Source organism: Culex pipiens, chromosome 2, assembly GCF_016801865.2.
Source record: "Culex pipiens pallens isolate TS chromosome 2, TS_CPP_V2, whole genome shotgun sequence".
Classification (NCBI taxonomy): Eukaryota; Metazoa; Arthropoda; class Insecta; order Diptera; family Culicidae; genus Culex; species Culex pipiens.
In genome coordinates this window covers 77,102,788-77,117,738 of record NC_068938.1, presented here as the reverse complement: position 1 = coordinate 77,117,738, position 14,951 = coordinate 77,102,788, and the positions used below count along the sequence as shown (strand labels likewise).

General features: G+C 35.2%; 1 protein-coding gene across 1 annotated transcript; it reads left to right on the top strand.

The window, feature by feature from the left end:
* Nucleotides 1–3,482: 3,482 nt before the first annotated feature.
* On the top strand, nt 3,483–4,551 carry LOC120413546 (mitochondrial inner membrane protease ATP23 homolog). The gene is made up of 3 exons (XM_039574426.2): nt 3,483–3,855; nt 3,918–4,224; nt 4,278–4,551. Exons 1-3 carry the CDS (start codon nt 3,563–3,565, stop codon nt 4,476–4,478), a joined length of 801 nt encoding a protein of 266 aa, XP_039430360.1. The 5' UTR covers nt 3,483–3,562; the 3' UTR covers nt 4,479–4,551.
* The last annotated feature ends 10,400 nt before the right edge of the window (nt 4,552–14,951 follow it).

The window sequence follows — 14,951 nt, the reverse complement described above, 5'->3', positions numbered from 1 at the left end:
CACGAAAGGCAAATAGTTTCAGTACTGATTTGGCGCCTAACCCGAAACGATCTGCGGTGAACGTTTTTGGAACTTGCATAAAATGTGTGACTATCTGCCGGCCATCTGGGAGATGATTTCCTCCATGATATTTGGAAGTAAGTTTGGGTATTGAAACGCATAAATGACGACGTTTCGTAAATTATTGAGTTTTTTTTTGCGATTTCAGATACACAATCGATTGATGCTGAATATTACGACGAAGGTACGGAGCCAGCTTTCAAAACTGTATGACATTTGCTTCACTTGAAATTCATTTCAAGTTTTCTTAGTTTCGTTTCAAATAAATATGCAATCGTAGGTTGAAAAAGTGAACTTCAAATTCCCTATATCACAATGAAATCAAAATAATCTAACTCCACAAATTTTTGGATCATGCAAAAATCCAAAACTCGCATTAAAAGGCATTTGTATTACCTACTTGTAAAACTGCTTGCTGGAATATGTATTTAAATATGTTGTAAGTAAAAGTAAAATTTGGATAATGAGGAGACTTTAAAGTGTTTAAAAAGTAAGTTGATCAGATCATTGTGCTATTCATTTTATCATCAAGGCTGTTGCTGTTGCAAAAAGATATTAAGGTTTTAAAAATATCTATTTTTAACAGTAATTTGCAAAAGCTATGAGAAAAAGTCAAACCAATCCTGGATGTCTATAGCTCATTTTGTAGTACTTCAAAAGAACTTTCGAATGCATATCTCTTAGAATTGATGGAATTGTACGAAAATGCGAGCAATTAAAAGATTTTTTTAATGGTTTTTGGACCTTAAACTTCAAAGCCCGTTTTACCCCACTTCCCTTTGTCGTAGAGGGCTCATATTTGGCATGAGTTCATCTCATGTATAGACAAACAAACGCTGAAAGTTTCATCCAAATCGGAGTACCTCGATACGACCTCTAGAACAAATCGAGCAATATTTACAAAAACTGCCTCTTATAATCACTTTTCGCTTGCAAATTCGATTTATACGGAATTACGGATACGGATTTTGGGAAATTGATTTTTTTGTGACAAAAGTTAATTAAAAAATCTTTTTTTCCGTGTACCTTATTTCTGAATAGTCCTCATCAATAGCTACAATTTTGCCGAAGAAACCAAATCAATCAGAAAATTCATTCAAAAGTTGACCGATTCTTCGGCTCCTTTTCAAAAAATTCCCAAGTATTTTTCAGCGTTTTGGCTGTAGTGGCACAATTAAAGAAGAAACCAACATAGAAATGACATGCATAATGAACAATATTATACCTGTGCTTCTCCTGAAATGAAAACGTAGCGTGACGGGACAACATCGTAAAACTGGAATTTTAAAAGGCACACCAAAAAAATCGACACAGTTTTGCCAGATTGATTTATTAAAACTTTTGCTCTTCTACACATTATTACAAATTGAAAAACGAATCTTTTGCTCCTTGAACTGAAAGATTTGGTTGAGATTTGAGTTTTTGCCAGCCATTTCTTTTCGTGACGGGACAACGAAAGGAGCAGATTTATGAAAAAACTCCTCTCCCATTCAATGACTTGCAGACCTTATTTGGTCAATATTTTTGGAATTTCAGATAAGAAAACGCATTTAAAGCACATTGCAATTATTAGATCATAATTAAAATGAAATTTTTCATCTAAAAAATCACATTGAAAATTTAAAAAAGTGACATTTTGGTGTAGCTTCGCTAAGAATCGGTCAGATTTTCGAATATTTACGTACCATTTTTGTATGAACAACTCGACGTCATCGTGCTATCTTGCCGCAACCGTTATTTCGACGTTCCGAGAATTACGCGTTTTAATGTTTGACCTTTAATAAACAAAAGCGAATGCACGCAATGTTTGGCTGACCAGTATGTGCATTGTCCCGAAGTTTGGTTGAAGTTGGTTCCTGGAGTCCCGAGTTATAATTACAAATGTTTACGATAGTCTAACATGTACGTGCGTCAAACGCGTTCTGACCTGAAATCCCTTTGGCCAGTTGTCGCACTTACATCAATTTTCAGGAAGTGACAAGATAGCACGACAAAATTGAAACTTCTTTCATATGTAAAGTGACAAAAATGCACGGAGGTTTTTTTCGGATTTTGTTGATTATCTCAGGATTGAAATCGAATTTTGGGGATCTGTGAAGGTCAAAAGGTGAGGCATTGTGAGCTGCACAAAATGGCGTTCTTATTCAATTTGGCCCAAAATGCACGTACGAAAAGTTAGCACGACGGCGACGAACTGCTAAAATAGTGTGCAGATTTGTATGGGTGAAACAATGACACAAAAGGGTTTTTTTGTGAAAGGGAATGCTCCCACAAAGTTTGAGCCAGATAAAAAAGACTAAAAATGGTCGATATTGGCCGATTTCATATTAAATATGAATTACGTTTTTACGTATCGTCATCAGGGGTTACATTGGGTCTGGGGGGTGAGATTGGTTCACAAAAAAAGGTGAAATTTGTATGGCCTAATCTCACCCTCCAGACCTAATGTCACCCCTGATGACGGCTTTTTATTCTGTACATTCTTATATACACCAAGAGACTGTAATTGAAAATTCGGTTCAATTCATTTTATTAACCGAAATTTTGTTCATTACCGACCTAGTAACAGATGGTTCTTAACACTGGAACGCCCAACGCATGTCCAACTTACACGGACGCCCAAGCCTCCCAAAAAAGTTGGAACGGGGGAGGACACGCCCGTTCTCGGGCATAACTCAACCAATCGGGACGATTCTTGTTCCCAGTGATTTGTAAGAATGTCTAGATGATCCTAAAATTTTGCAGAACTTGATTTGAACAAATCTGTAATTTCTGCGACCGAAAACATCGTTCCAACTTTTTTTAAACGACTGCCTCCGCGGAATTTTCGGCGATTTTTTTTACACGCGAAAAAAAAAGTTGGAACGATGTTTTTGATCGCAAAAATTACAGATTTGATCAAATTAAGTTCTGCAAAGGTCTAGAATCATCTAGACATCCTAACAAATCACTGGAAAGAAGAATCATCTTGATTGGTTGAGTTATGCCCGAGAACCATTGAGTTGAAGTTACCGTTCCAACTTTTTTGGAGCCTTGGGCGTTGGAATGTTAAAGTAATATAAAAGGGAAATTTTAGCCAAAAAACCTTTCATTCGTCAATAATATTTTATGATATATGGACAAATTGATTGTGGATGATTTGACTGTATCTCATAGTAGAGCTTTTTAATTTTTTAATTTAGATAAAATGCAGTGTAATTTACTAAGGTTCGTGTCATTCTGCATCATTGAAGTCTCTAATTGACAGGAACATCATTTCAAATCACCACGCGTCTCCATAAAGCTTTTTTCCTTCTCGATCCTCCTCAAACCGAAAAAGCTCCTAATTTGAAGAATCCCAAAACGGCTCACATCTCCACCTAGCACGTGCTAGCTCTACTTTACCGACATCTTCCACCAAACTGTCACCGAGCCCGGCTGGTTTGTTTTGATTGAGTTGGTTGGTTACATCAGCCCGAAACGGATCGTACTTATTTCTAGTCCGGAGCCGGTTTCCCCCAGAATGGCCACCCCAGCACCCGGTAAGGAAGAAAGCTCAACCAAGCAGACACCACCGATTCCGAATGCCGTGATAGATCGCTCCTCGGGGGAGCAGCAGGATGGCAAGCAGTGGGGCTACGATTTATATCCGGAAAGGCGCGGCGAAAAATATAAACCCAGCTGGGGCCGGGTACTGCTCGGCATGGAGGGAACCGAAAACCTGGACAAGATCAAGTGCGAACGGAACGTGTACAAGTGCGTCAAGAACAGCCCGATGGTGAAGTTGATGATGGGAGCGCTGAAGAGTTCCGGGTGGTGAGTTGAAGGTTTGGTTTTTGTTAATTTGAGTAAATTTTGAAGGTGTTTCCCTCTTTTAGCGCAATCGACATCCGGCGGCACATTGCGTGCGAGGTGTGTGACGTCAGCGTCAGCGGTGGGTACGATCCGGTGCTGAACCAGGTCGTTGTTTGCCAGAACATTGCCCGGAACGAGGGTATCGTGCAGGGCGTGCTAACGCACGAGATGATCCACATGTTCGACTACTGCCGGAACGATTTGGACTTTAAAAACATTGACCACCTGGCCTGCACGGAGATCCGGGCGGCCAACCTGACGCACTGCTCGTTCATGAGCGCGTGGACGCAGGGAGATGCTTCGCCGTTCAACATCAAGGAGGCGCATCAGGTAGGAAGAACATTAGCTTTTTAAATTCAATTTTTAAACCAAATATTCCGTAGAATTGTGTTAAAACCAAAGCCCTCAACTCGGTGTTGGCGGTGAGAAAAGTCAGTCCGGAGGAAGCGATTGCCGCCGTTGAGCGCGTTTTTCCCAAGTGTTACAACGACCTGGAACCGATTGGGCGAAGGATACGGCGCAATTCGAAGGACATGTACAAGGCGTACATGGAAGGGCCGATGTACGGATATGATGTGGAATAGCGTACATAAAAAATAATGTTTTTTAGACTTGTTTGAAAGTTATAGTTTAATATATACCGGTCCTGGAATGAAACGCAGAGTTGTGAAAACCCTTTTTGATTAGAGAAATTTTCCTCGTTCTGCTTAACTCAAACTTTTTTGCAAGGTATTTTTATCTGAAAGTTATCATTTTCGCTAAATCTTCCGAAATCCGAAATGAAATAAATCGGAACTTAAAAAAAATCACAAACTTTAAAATTCTGAAGTTTTAAAATTCTGAAAAAAAATCTTTAATTCTTCAACTCCTTAATTTCTTAAATTCTTGAATTGTAAAATTTCTTAATTTCAGATTTTTTTAATTTTCAAATGCTTCCAATTTTGCCGCCATCATAAATTAGAAATAAATAGTAGACATTTTTGGAGACAAATTTAAGGTTTGAAACTCAAATTTCGAGAATTTAGGGTTAGGAAGTTTTGACGAGGACTTTGGGGAATATAGTACGAACTGTTTTGCAAGGTTGTTAATCGATAAAATTATCGTCGATAATATTATCGTCTGACGATAACGATAATGGTTAAAGTTATCGTCGGGACGATAACGATAACTTTGAAAAATATTTGCAACGGCCCTAATGTGAAAAACCAAACCAAAATTCGCTGCATTTGATACCCATATTGCACATTTTGAAAATTAGAGTATTTTCTAAAAAATACGGCTATTTGTGGTAATTTTAGTATTTTCCAAAAAAAAAACTATTAAATTGAAAAATCATGCATTATAAAAATTTGAGTACTTTCGAGAAAATACGGTATTTTGTGAACAATTTTGAGTACATATTAATAACACTGACGAATGTCAGTGTTAATGCTTTCAAACTTACTAGATTTTCAAAAACTATATTCTTTGTGAAAGCATTGAAAATTTAACATAATGTGGTTGAATTAATCGATTCTAGAAAGTTTTAATAAATGAGTTATCGTCCATTATCGCCGATAGAATTATCGAAATAACGATAAAATTATCGTTATCGTTATCGAGCCTCGATCATTTAATCGTTTATAACCTTGCTGTTTTTATGTTTTTCAAATTAATTTTGTTATTGTTTCCTTTTTGAGTTTTACATTATTTTTTTATTTGTTTATTATTATTATCATTGTCAAAAATGTGAATTTTTGATGTTCTGCACTTTTAATTTTTTTGAATTTAGAACTTTGAACCTGTTTGTTTTATTGCAGATTTTCAGAACTTGTAAATAACTAAATTTTAAAATTTTGAAATTTTTGCAGCATTGAAATTGTGATTTAATGTTTATGTTTTTACATGCATATTTGTATTTTAAAATTTCTTTATCTTGATTTTATTATATTCCTCAATTTTAAAACATTCGTTTTTTTATAAAACAAATACATATATACGAATGTCTTATACATTTTCTGAATTTTCAAATTTCTGTGTTTCCATTGTATTTCCAATTTGTGAATCACTTTTTTTTTAATTTGATTTTTCTATCAGAAAATTGAATGATAATGGTGTAGTGGACGTTACTACTAACGGTACTTTAGACCACCGACAAACAGATCTTAGTAAGCCATGCTAGTTTGTCAGATAAATCTATCTCTTTTCTTGTAACCTTCGAAGAATAAAGACGTTTTGTTAAACTGCTCTGACTAAATCTTCAAATTGTTTGGATTTTCCCTTTGGTTAATTCGCTTTGAGCATAAAACATCAACATAAAACATTATTTTATGATTCTGCGTTTTGAGATTCGGTAGTTTAAGGCAATTTTGAATTTTCAATATTATTATATCGAATAGAACACTATTGATACTCCTTGGGCATGAGTAAGGACCTCGACGCCGTTAGCAATGTTGGCTTTAAAATAAAATTTCGTGATAATATCACTTCCCCCCAGCCAACATTTCTGCCATGCGAAGCGGGCATCGACGCTGTGTCTAGGTTTAATTCCTAGCTAGGAGCCATCAGTGTCTTAAGAGGTGGTCCCAAGGCCGAGTAGGAGTTCATGAAGCAAATTAGTCGTCTCCCACCCCTTTTAAATTGAAAAATGAACTCTGAAACCAGCGCTTACTCACAACAGAAACAGAGGCCTCTTCTAGGCATTGTAGGATAGAATAGATCTTGAAATTTATTTAAAAAAATGATTATTACGTAGCATTTTGATATGTCAAAATTTCCATAGAGTCTCGGTCAATCAATAGTGCGATGATATCGGACAAAATTCGTTAATCTGTTGAACTAACGGTTTTCGGATTATGGTTGTATCGACCATTGTTGCGAATCGAGGGTCTACTGGAGCCTTGACGATCAAATGGAGCCTAACATTTCAAAAGGGCGCATGGGTTTTGTGAACAGGAGTGTGTCTCCTTCACTCAAATGACAGTTTACATAAGGTATAATAGAGATGCACTCTTGTTTGCAAAGCTCTATGCCCTAATGAAATGAATGGCATGAAATAGTCGTCTTAATTACTAGTGTTCAACTTATGAACTGTTCATTTATGTTTATTGGTTTTTGGAAGCGGCAAGACTGGTTTAAAAACAAGATCCTTTACCTTATTTGGCGTTATAATAAAACATTCGGGGATTTGAGATTAAATTTACTTTCAGACAGTTTAGTTTAGGTTGTTGATTAAAGTTAGATAGTTTTCCATAGATGAATAATTGGACTTAAACGATTAGTTGATTTGAACGAAGTGTAACATTTCATTGGCAGATCTGTTTCTAGTTGTAATCTACGACAAAACTATTGACGGACGTGACAGGTCGGCAGTTAGTTTTCATCTTTTTTTCTCTAGTATTTTTTATTTCCTTTAAATTTGGAATACATCATAGGTTTCTTTTGTATAGATCTCCGATTAGTTACATTTTCTTATTTAATTAAGTAATAATTTAATTTATTCCGGGCCTTCTTACTTTGAATCACAATTTCAGATTTTCTTTATTCAGTGTTAAACTTAGATTACCGTAACTGCTCAAATCATCCAAGTTCTTACTACTCACATCAACACTAATTTTCTTTCACCTCCCCCCTCCTGATCCCCTATATCTTACGGTGGTGTTCATTTGATATGCAATACTAGTTCGGCCACTACCCTTTTTTCCACAAGAAACCGGACTTGGACTGACTTGAGGCCGCGTCCCCCACCTTGCTCCGTAAAACGAAAACGAAAACGAATACAACACTATTGATACTCGAAAATATTTTTATCGGAAAGCCTGTCCAATTTCCCATAAGTTTGCCTTCGATCACATTTTAATTGGAAGTATGGGTTTACAGTTATAAGCAATTGGGTACTAAAATTGAGCTTAAGAGCGAGTTTTTCACCAATGTGTAACAGGTCGTATCGAGGTGCTCCGATTTGGATGAAACTTTCAGCGTTTGTTTGTCTATACATGAGATGAACTCATGCCAAATATGAGCCTTCTACGACAAAGGGAAGGGGGGTAAAACGGGCCTTGAAGTTTGAGGTCGAAAAAACATTAAAAATCTTAAAATTGCTCCCATTTGCGTAAAACTTGATCAATTCTAATTCTCTTAGATGCATTCGAAAGGTCTTTTGAAGCACTTCAAAATGTGCTATAGACATCCAGGATTGGTTTGACTTTTTCTCATAGCTTTTGCAAATTACTGTTAAAAATGGATTTTTTTAAAACCTTAATATCTTTTTGCAACAGCCTCCAACACCCATACTCCCATAGGTCAAAAGATAGGTTATTTCATGGACTATAAGCCTACGGAAATAACTTTTTGGCCAATCGCAGATTTTCTCATAGTTTTTCGATTTTTTAATAACAAACATTTTACAACGTTAGTTTTTCCCCTGTAGGCCGTCATAGCGGCACTTTTTGGTCTCAATTTTGTCGTATTCGGAATCCTCGGACAATTTCACGTAAGTTAGAATTGTTCGTACTGTAAATTTGATTGGAGAAAATGCCATTTAGAATGAATTAAAATATTTTTTCACATTTGGTCGGATTCGGGGTAAAACAGACATTCGCCTACTTGACTGAGCATTTGACGTATTGATCACATGGAAAACTAAATTTATTTCTTTTTTGAAAAAATGTTTTATTTAATTATTTTTAAATCAAATTTACAACTCCAATACTTCTAACTTACGTGAAATTGTCCGAGGATTCCGAATACGACAAAATTGAAAACAAAAAGTGCTGCTATGACGGCCTACAGGGCAAAAACTAACGTTGTAAAATGTTTGTTATAGAAAAATCGAAAAACTATGAGAAAAACTGCGATTGGCCAAAAAGTTATTTCCGTAGGCTTATAGTCCATGAAATAACCTATCTTTTGACCTATGGGAGTATGGGTGTTGGAGGCTGTTGCAAAAAGATATTAAGGTATTAAAAAAATCCATTTTTAACAGTAATTTGCAAAAGCTATGAGAAAAAGTCAAACCAATCCTGGATGTCTATGGCACATTTTTAAGTGCTTCAAAAGACCTCTCGAATGCATCTAAGAGAATTAGAATTGATCAAGTTTTACGCAAATGGGAGCAATTTCAAGATTTTTCATGTTTTTTGGACCTCAAACTTCAATGCCCGTTTTACCCCACTTCCCTTTGTCGTACAAGGCTCATATTTGGCATGAGTTCATCTCATGTATAGACAAACAAACGCTGAAAGTTTCATCCAAATCGGAGCACCTCGATACGACCTCTAGAACAAACCGAGCAATATTTACAAATACTGCCTCTTAAATTTGTGATATTATTGTTCACAACAATAAAGTTATTTATCTGAGTACAATGACTAGGGCTAGTGATTTTTCACGGCAAAAAAAGTGACATTTCACGGAATGCCAATTACAAAACATTGGAATTTCAAAGCAATTTCACGGTACTCTAAAAACTGCTCAAAATAAATGTAAAAATAAGCTCTTTTAGCGTAATTATGAATAGAAAATTGTTTTGAAAGTTTGTGGCAGATAGAATATCCTGACACAAAGCATTTATTTTGATTTTTTTTTTAGATTTTCCGTCAGTTAAATTTATGATTCAGTAAATTTAATTTCATTGAGATTAGAAGTAGTAAAACAAGTGTTAAAACTAACAATATATAAAACATTATTTGTTTTCCTAGAGGAATTCGAATATTTGAATAAATTTAAGGCAAAACTCATAAAAGCAGATGATAATTGCAGAAATAATATTATACATAGCAAATGCTCAAAAAATAACTTTTTTTTGTGTTTTCTTTTATTGTAGTGTTTAATAATGTTCTTTTACACTCTTTTTGGAATTTTGAGGATTAAATAACTTTTGCTGGAAATGTAGAATTAATTTCTGCGTTTCATTCAATATTTTAATGAACAATATCTTTAAAAAATAGTTGTTAATCTGACAAGCAATATTTGTTAAGTTTGGAAACAAAATCCGAAATGCTTGTTAAAAATCTTGTAAAGTATTTGAAATAATAACGCTTAAATGTACTGAGAAGCGATTTATCAATGAAATATTTAAAATTTCGCGGCATTTCACGGTACTTACACAATTTCACGGCCAGGGGCGAATTTCACGGATTACGCGGCTTCCGCGAAATCGCGAAAATCACTAGTCCTAACAATGACCCTTTGTACGACTGCAATGGATTTTTGAATCAATTTTAAAAAATGTGGCCCTTCTTGACAGCTCGTTCCAAGGGGACCATAGCTGATCCATCGGAAAAATGTTGTCTAGTAAATTTATTTTTTGCATTAGAACGAAAAAAAGTAATCAGAATTGGTTTTTAATCGTGCTTTTAACGTTGTACAAAAAAATTTACATAGAGCTTTAGGACCCTATTACACTGCTCATAACTGTAAACAGGATGTTTTTTTTTCAGTGTAGTTAGTTGGATGGACAACTTTGTCGAAGACACCAAATCGATCAGATGATTCCTTCCAAAGATACACATTTCGAATATTATTTCACGAATTTACTAGTTTTATTACCCAAGACTTTCGGATATTCAGTAAGGATTTAGCCCAGATTTATACTTTCAAAAGTTTGCTTTGCTTCTATATTTTAGTTAGTTCTGTACAGCTGCCTTATCTAGTATCTATAGAATTACTTTCTTGTAATAAGGTTGAAACAATGTTTCGACAGACTCTATCCTTCCAAAGTACCAAAAGTGTTGTGGATGTGTGTGTTTTGCCCTATTTACTGGTAATACCGAGGGATGTGTTATAATTTTATTATATTCCTAATTATTATGTGTGTTTTTTTATGTGTGTAACTAACAATATTCTGCGGTGTACCTGTAATTCAGTTCAGTTGGAAATGTCTCAAGTTTTTAGCCCTTGGTGCCGTTATTCGATACTGACTCAGGTTGATTAATTCCTAAAACTCTCGCTACAGAGCGTGTGGTAGTGCATTTTATACAGGTTGTAGGTATATTTGGTTATCATCGCGGAGTGAAGGCTTGCCATACCAAAGGTTTTTTTTTTGTTTCTCAAATTCGATTTAACGCTTTTGTCGCTGCTGCGTTTGCTAAGAATTGTTTTCCCCTACATACAGTTTAAGTTTTAACCTTTTCCCCCTACAAAATATTGTCTTTTCTTTAAATTTTTGGTGTAACTCGTTGACATTTGCGTACTTTTTTGACAAATTTTGTGTTTCTTGCATTTCTTTTCATTGAAATATAATCTACACCCACTTACTACCTTGACTCAAATTGGAACGTAAAATTTATATGTTTCAATGTTTTAACCAATGAAATATTTTAGCTATCACTTTTTGCAATTCTATCAATTTTTTTTTGTAATCATCCAGTAACCAAAAAACTAAATTTCAGGTGTTTAAAGGGTGATTCTAGGACAAGAACTAATGTTCGGCAAAAACGTGTTGGGTTTCTTCTATCGTAAGGTTAGTATGACAAGCTATGAACTGAAAGTGGTTAATGGTTTTTTTTCCCACTGTTAAACGGAAAGCTCATTGCATGTGGATCGCCGTTATATTCAATATTTTTTTGCAAAAATAACTCAAACAGTTACTCTGCCCATGTTCGCATAAATGTCCCATATGCAAAAACAGTAAGCTGAGAAATACGCATTTGAAGTTTGTCCCACACATAAGGCTACGTGTTAGGATTTAATGAAAAAACTGGATTTCCTCTTGATTTTTAGAACAAAGTACTGGATGTTATAGGCTTTTCTGAAAGAGCACACGATTTTGAACCAAACTGCATCATTAACTCAAAAACGATGAAAATGCATATGGGACATTTATGCGATCATGGGCAGTACTGATATGTTCAAAAATAGAGATTTTCGACAGGCTCAAAAAGAGCGAATTGAGGCGCTTCTACCTATACACCTCGTGCTAAAACTCAACCCACTTCAACGAATCATCTCTGTAGTAAACTTAACGCAGTAGGTATGGCCGCTTTAACGTTTATGACGTTTCAATGCATTCTAATGCAATGGCGCACTACAAATCTGGAGTTTTTTTTAAAAGGTCCTATAAACCAAATTTTCATTTTTTGCTTTTTGGGTGTTTTTAGAACTGCCTTGAGTCAGGGGTAATCAAAAACACCCAAAAAGCAAAAATTGAAAATTTGGTTTATAGGACCTTTTAAAAAAAACTCAAGAAATGTTAATAAATGACATAATCTTACCGAAGGCGTTCTCCAGAATTTCTTCGAAAGATTGGCTGCGTTAGGGTTAGATTAGATTAGAGATTTTCGACAGACTCAAAAACTCGCTATAATTAGTTTTTTTTTCTTTCGATTAATTTATATTAAAAAAAAAAACAAATTATTTTTCAAATAAAAAAAATAAAATGAGGAGAAAATCTGGCAACACTGTTCAAATCAATGAATACTTTTGTGAAATAATCAGACTCATAGAGGACGGATTTGTAGATATTGGGAAATAACGTAAATTAATGGAACCGAATTCGAAAGACACTTCCGATCAATCATAAAGTTTGATGTTTATTTAACACTGCCATGATATTTCAAGATTTCAGTGAAATTTATCAAGCTTCTCAATGTTGGATGTTGTTAATTTGGTTGGAAACTTTAGTGACATTAAAATTATGGGAAAAAGTTTTTTTAAGACAAAAAAATCAGAAACTTAATTTTTTTTAAATTCCAAAATAAAAAAATCAGTTATTCAAGTGTTTAAAGTTTAAAAATTATAAAATTCAAACAATTATGTACAAAAGGATTTTCTGTTTTTTCAAGACCTCAGTGAATTTTATCAAACTTCATAAGGTTGGAGTTGTTAAGTTGATTGAAAACTTCAATGACAATCAAATGATGGGAAATACCGATGCATAATACTTTCCTGATGAAATATAAAAATAAAAGTTACTCAAATTTATTTACAATGCTTACTTTTCATATTTCTTAAATTGTGACTTGAATTTAAATAAAAGTTTGAAAAAAGTTTTTTTTATTTATTGAACATGATTTTTGCATCCATTAACCCCTCGGTCATTTCGGTTTGTTTTGGTTTTTTGACGTTTGTCTGCTTTTTAACTGGGCTACGGCCCAGTTATCGAGCGCCCAGTTAAAAAGCAGTCCAGTTAAACAACGCCCAGTTACCGAACCACTACTGTAGTATATTAAAGACTATCCACTTGAGAAAAATATAAGTTAAAGCATATTTTAACCCTATTTTAACAACTTGGAAGCAAAAAGAACAAAAAAAATCAGAAAAAAATATACTTGTCAAAATTTCTTTGTAGAGCTCAGAAACGCAGATTTTGCCTTTCCATTAAGAACTACTTACTGTTCCTGTCTATCTATAGTGACAAAATGGACTACTTCTTATAACTCTCATTTCAATGCTTTTCAGCACTTGTATCGAAAGAAAACACTTTTCGACACTGTTTTGGTTTTTGACACTTAAAAGTTGACTTTTCAGCACTGAAATGAGTTCTTTAACAAAATTCCCAGCACTTCAAGCAAAACAATGTAAAAGGACCGAAGCCGAAGTGTAAACAAAGAGTCTATCCTGCTCACGTCAGTTGATGTTTACATTCGGAACGAGCAGGATAGACTCTTTGTTTACATTTCGGCTTCGGCCCTATTACAATGTTTTGCTAGACTTACTTTACTTAAATTTTAATGTACCTTACCTTTAAAACATAAATTTCATGTACCTTTTAAAGACAATTTTAAGGGAATTTTAGCATTACAGAGCGGATTCGCTAATTCTTAAGACCAAAAGTCAAAAAATGTCCAAAAATATCATGCAACAATTATGCGTAAAATGGCTGAAAATATTTCCCAATTCTAGCATTGTTTCAACAGTTAAACACTTGGGGAAGTGTAGAAAGTTTGATAAAGAAAAAAATATATCAAAATTCCAAATTGAATACATAAATCGTACCTTCGAGTAAGACATTATAAAAAAAGGCCAATAAAAGGTCATAATAGCCAATTTAATACAAAAAAAAATTAAAATTTTTGACAAAAATGATTTTGATTGCATAAAAGTTGGTAAGGACCAAGATCTACATTCAATATTATGCAACATGTATATTAGGGTGGTTCAGGGCTCCTTGGAAATGCAAAAATGTCAGCTAGACCGCTGCATTGTTGATAAAATCATTGTTCTATGTCCACAGAAGCTCCCCTGAAATTTTCAGCAAATTTGGTTCAGGTTTCGTTACAGCTCTTTAGCATTTAAGTTTGGCTGGGATTTGCATGGGGAATCTTCACTTTTTTACATTTTCTGACCGCAAAAATAATGTATCCTACTAAAATGCCTAAAACCTGAGATATATATCAATTATTATATGAGGAACAATTCTGTAGAACATTTTAAGTTGATCTAAGTAGAACTGACTTAGTTATAAGTGGTTTAAGTAAAGGTGGCGATGTTGTATTTTCCAAAGGGCCTCTTTCGCCAAATTTTCACTTGATGGCGCACTTTGATCGATGGCAATTCATTTGACAACTTGTTTGTTGTTGATGTCAGAAGTAAATGGAAAAAAGCGTTTCAACTTCTGAGGAACAATTTCACCATTTTTCTTCCGTCTCTTTCAGGTTCCAATTGAAACTGAGCACTTGTCCAGCGGAGAGTTTGACTCGGAGCGGGTTGTTGGTGATTAGAGAAAATTGGCGAAATCCCAGAAAACACGACGTATCAGGTCGGCTGGTTAATTGGTGGCTTACGGTTGCGTTCGCGATTTTTGTCACCGGTGCATCGGTTCATTCCCATTCAAGCGTGCCGAATGTTTGGCTACGCATCTTCCCTTCTTCTCCATCTTCTGCTGCTTCCGGCATGTCGTGAGGGGTTCTTCCTCTGCAGTGGACTGAGAGTTGTCGTCCTAAATGACAGGGAAGTTCCACCGAGGGGATAGTAATTAATAGACATCTGCCTATGTACGCACGGGACTCACACTACACATTAGCCCGACCGGGTACTCGGACGCTGACGGAGTCACCTGACCCACATTTCCACGTGAAGGCGATTAGCTACCTGCATTCAGTAGCTTAGCCAGGCTCTGACAGAAGGGAGGGGGGGGG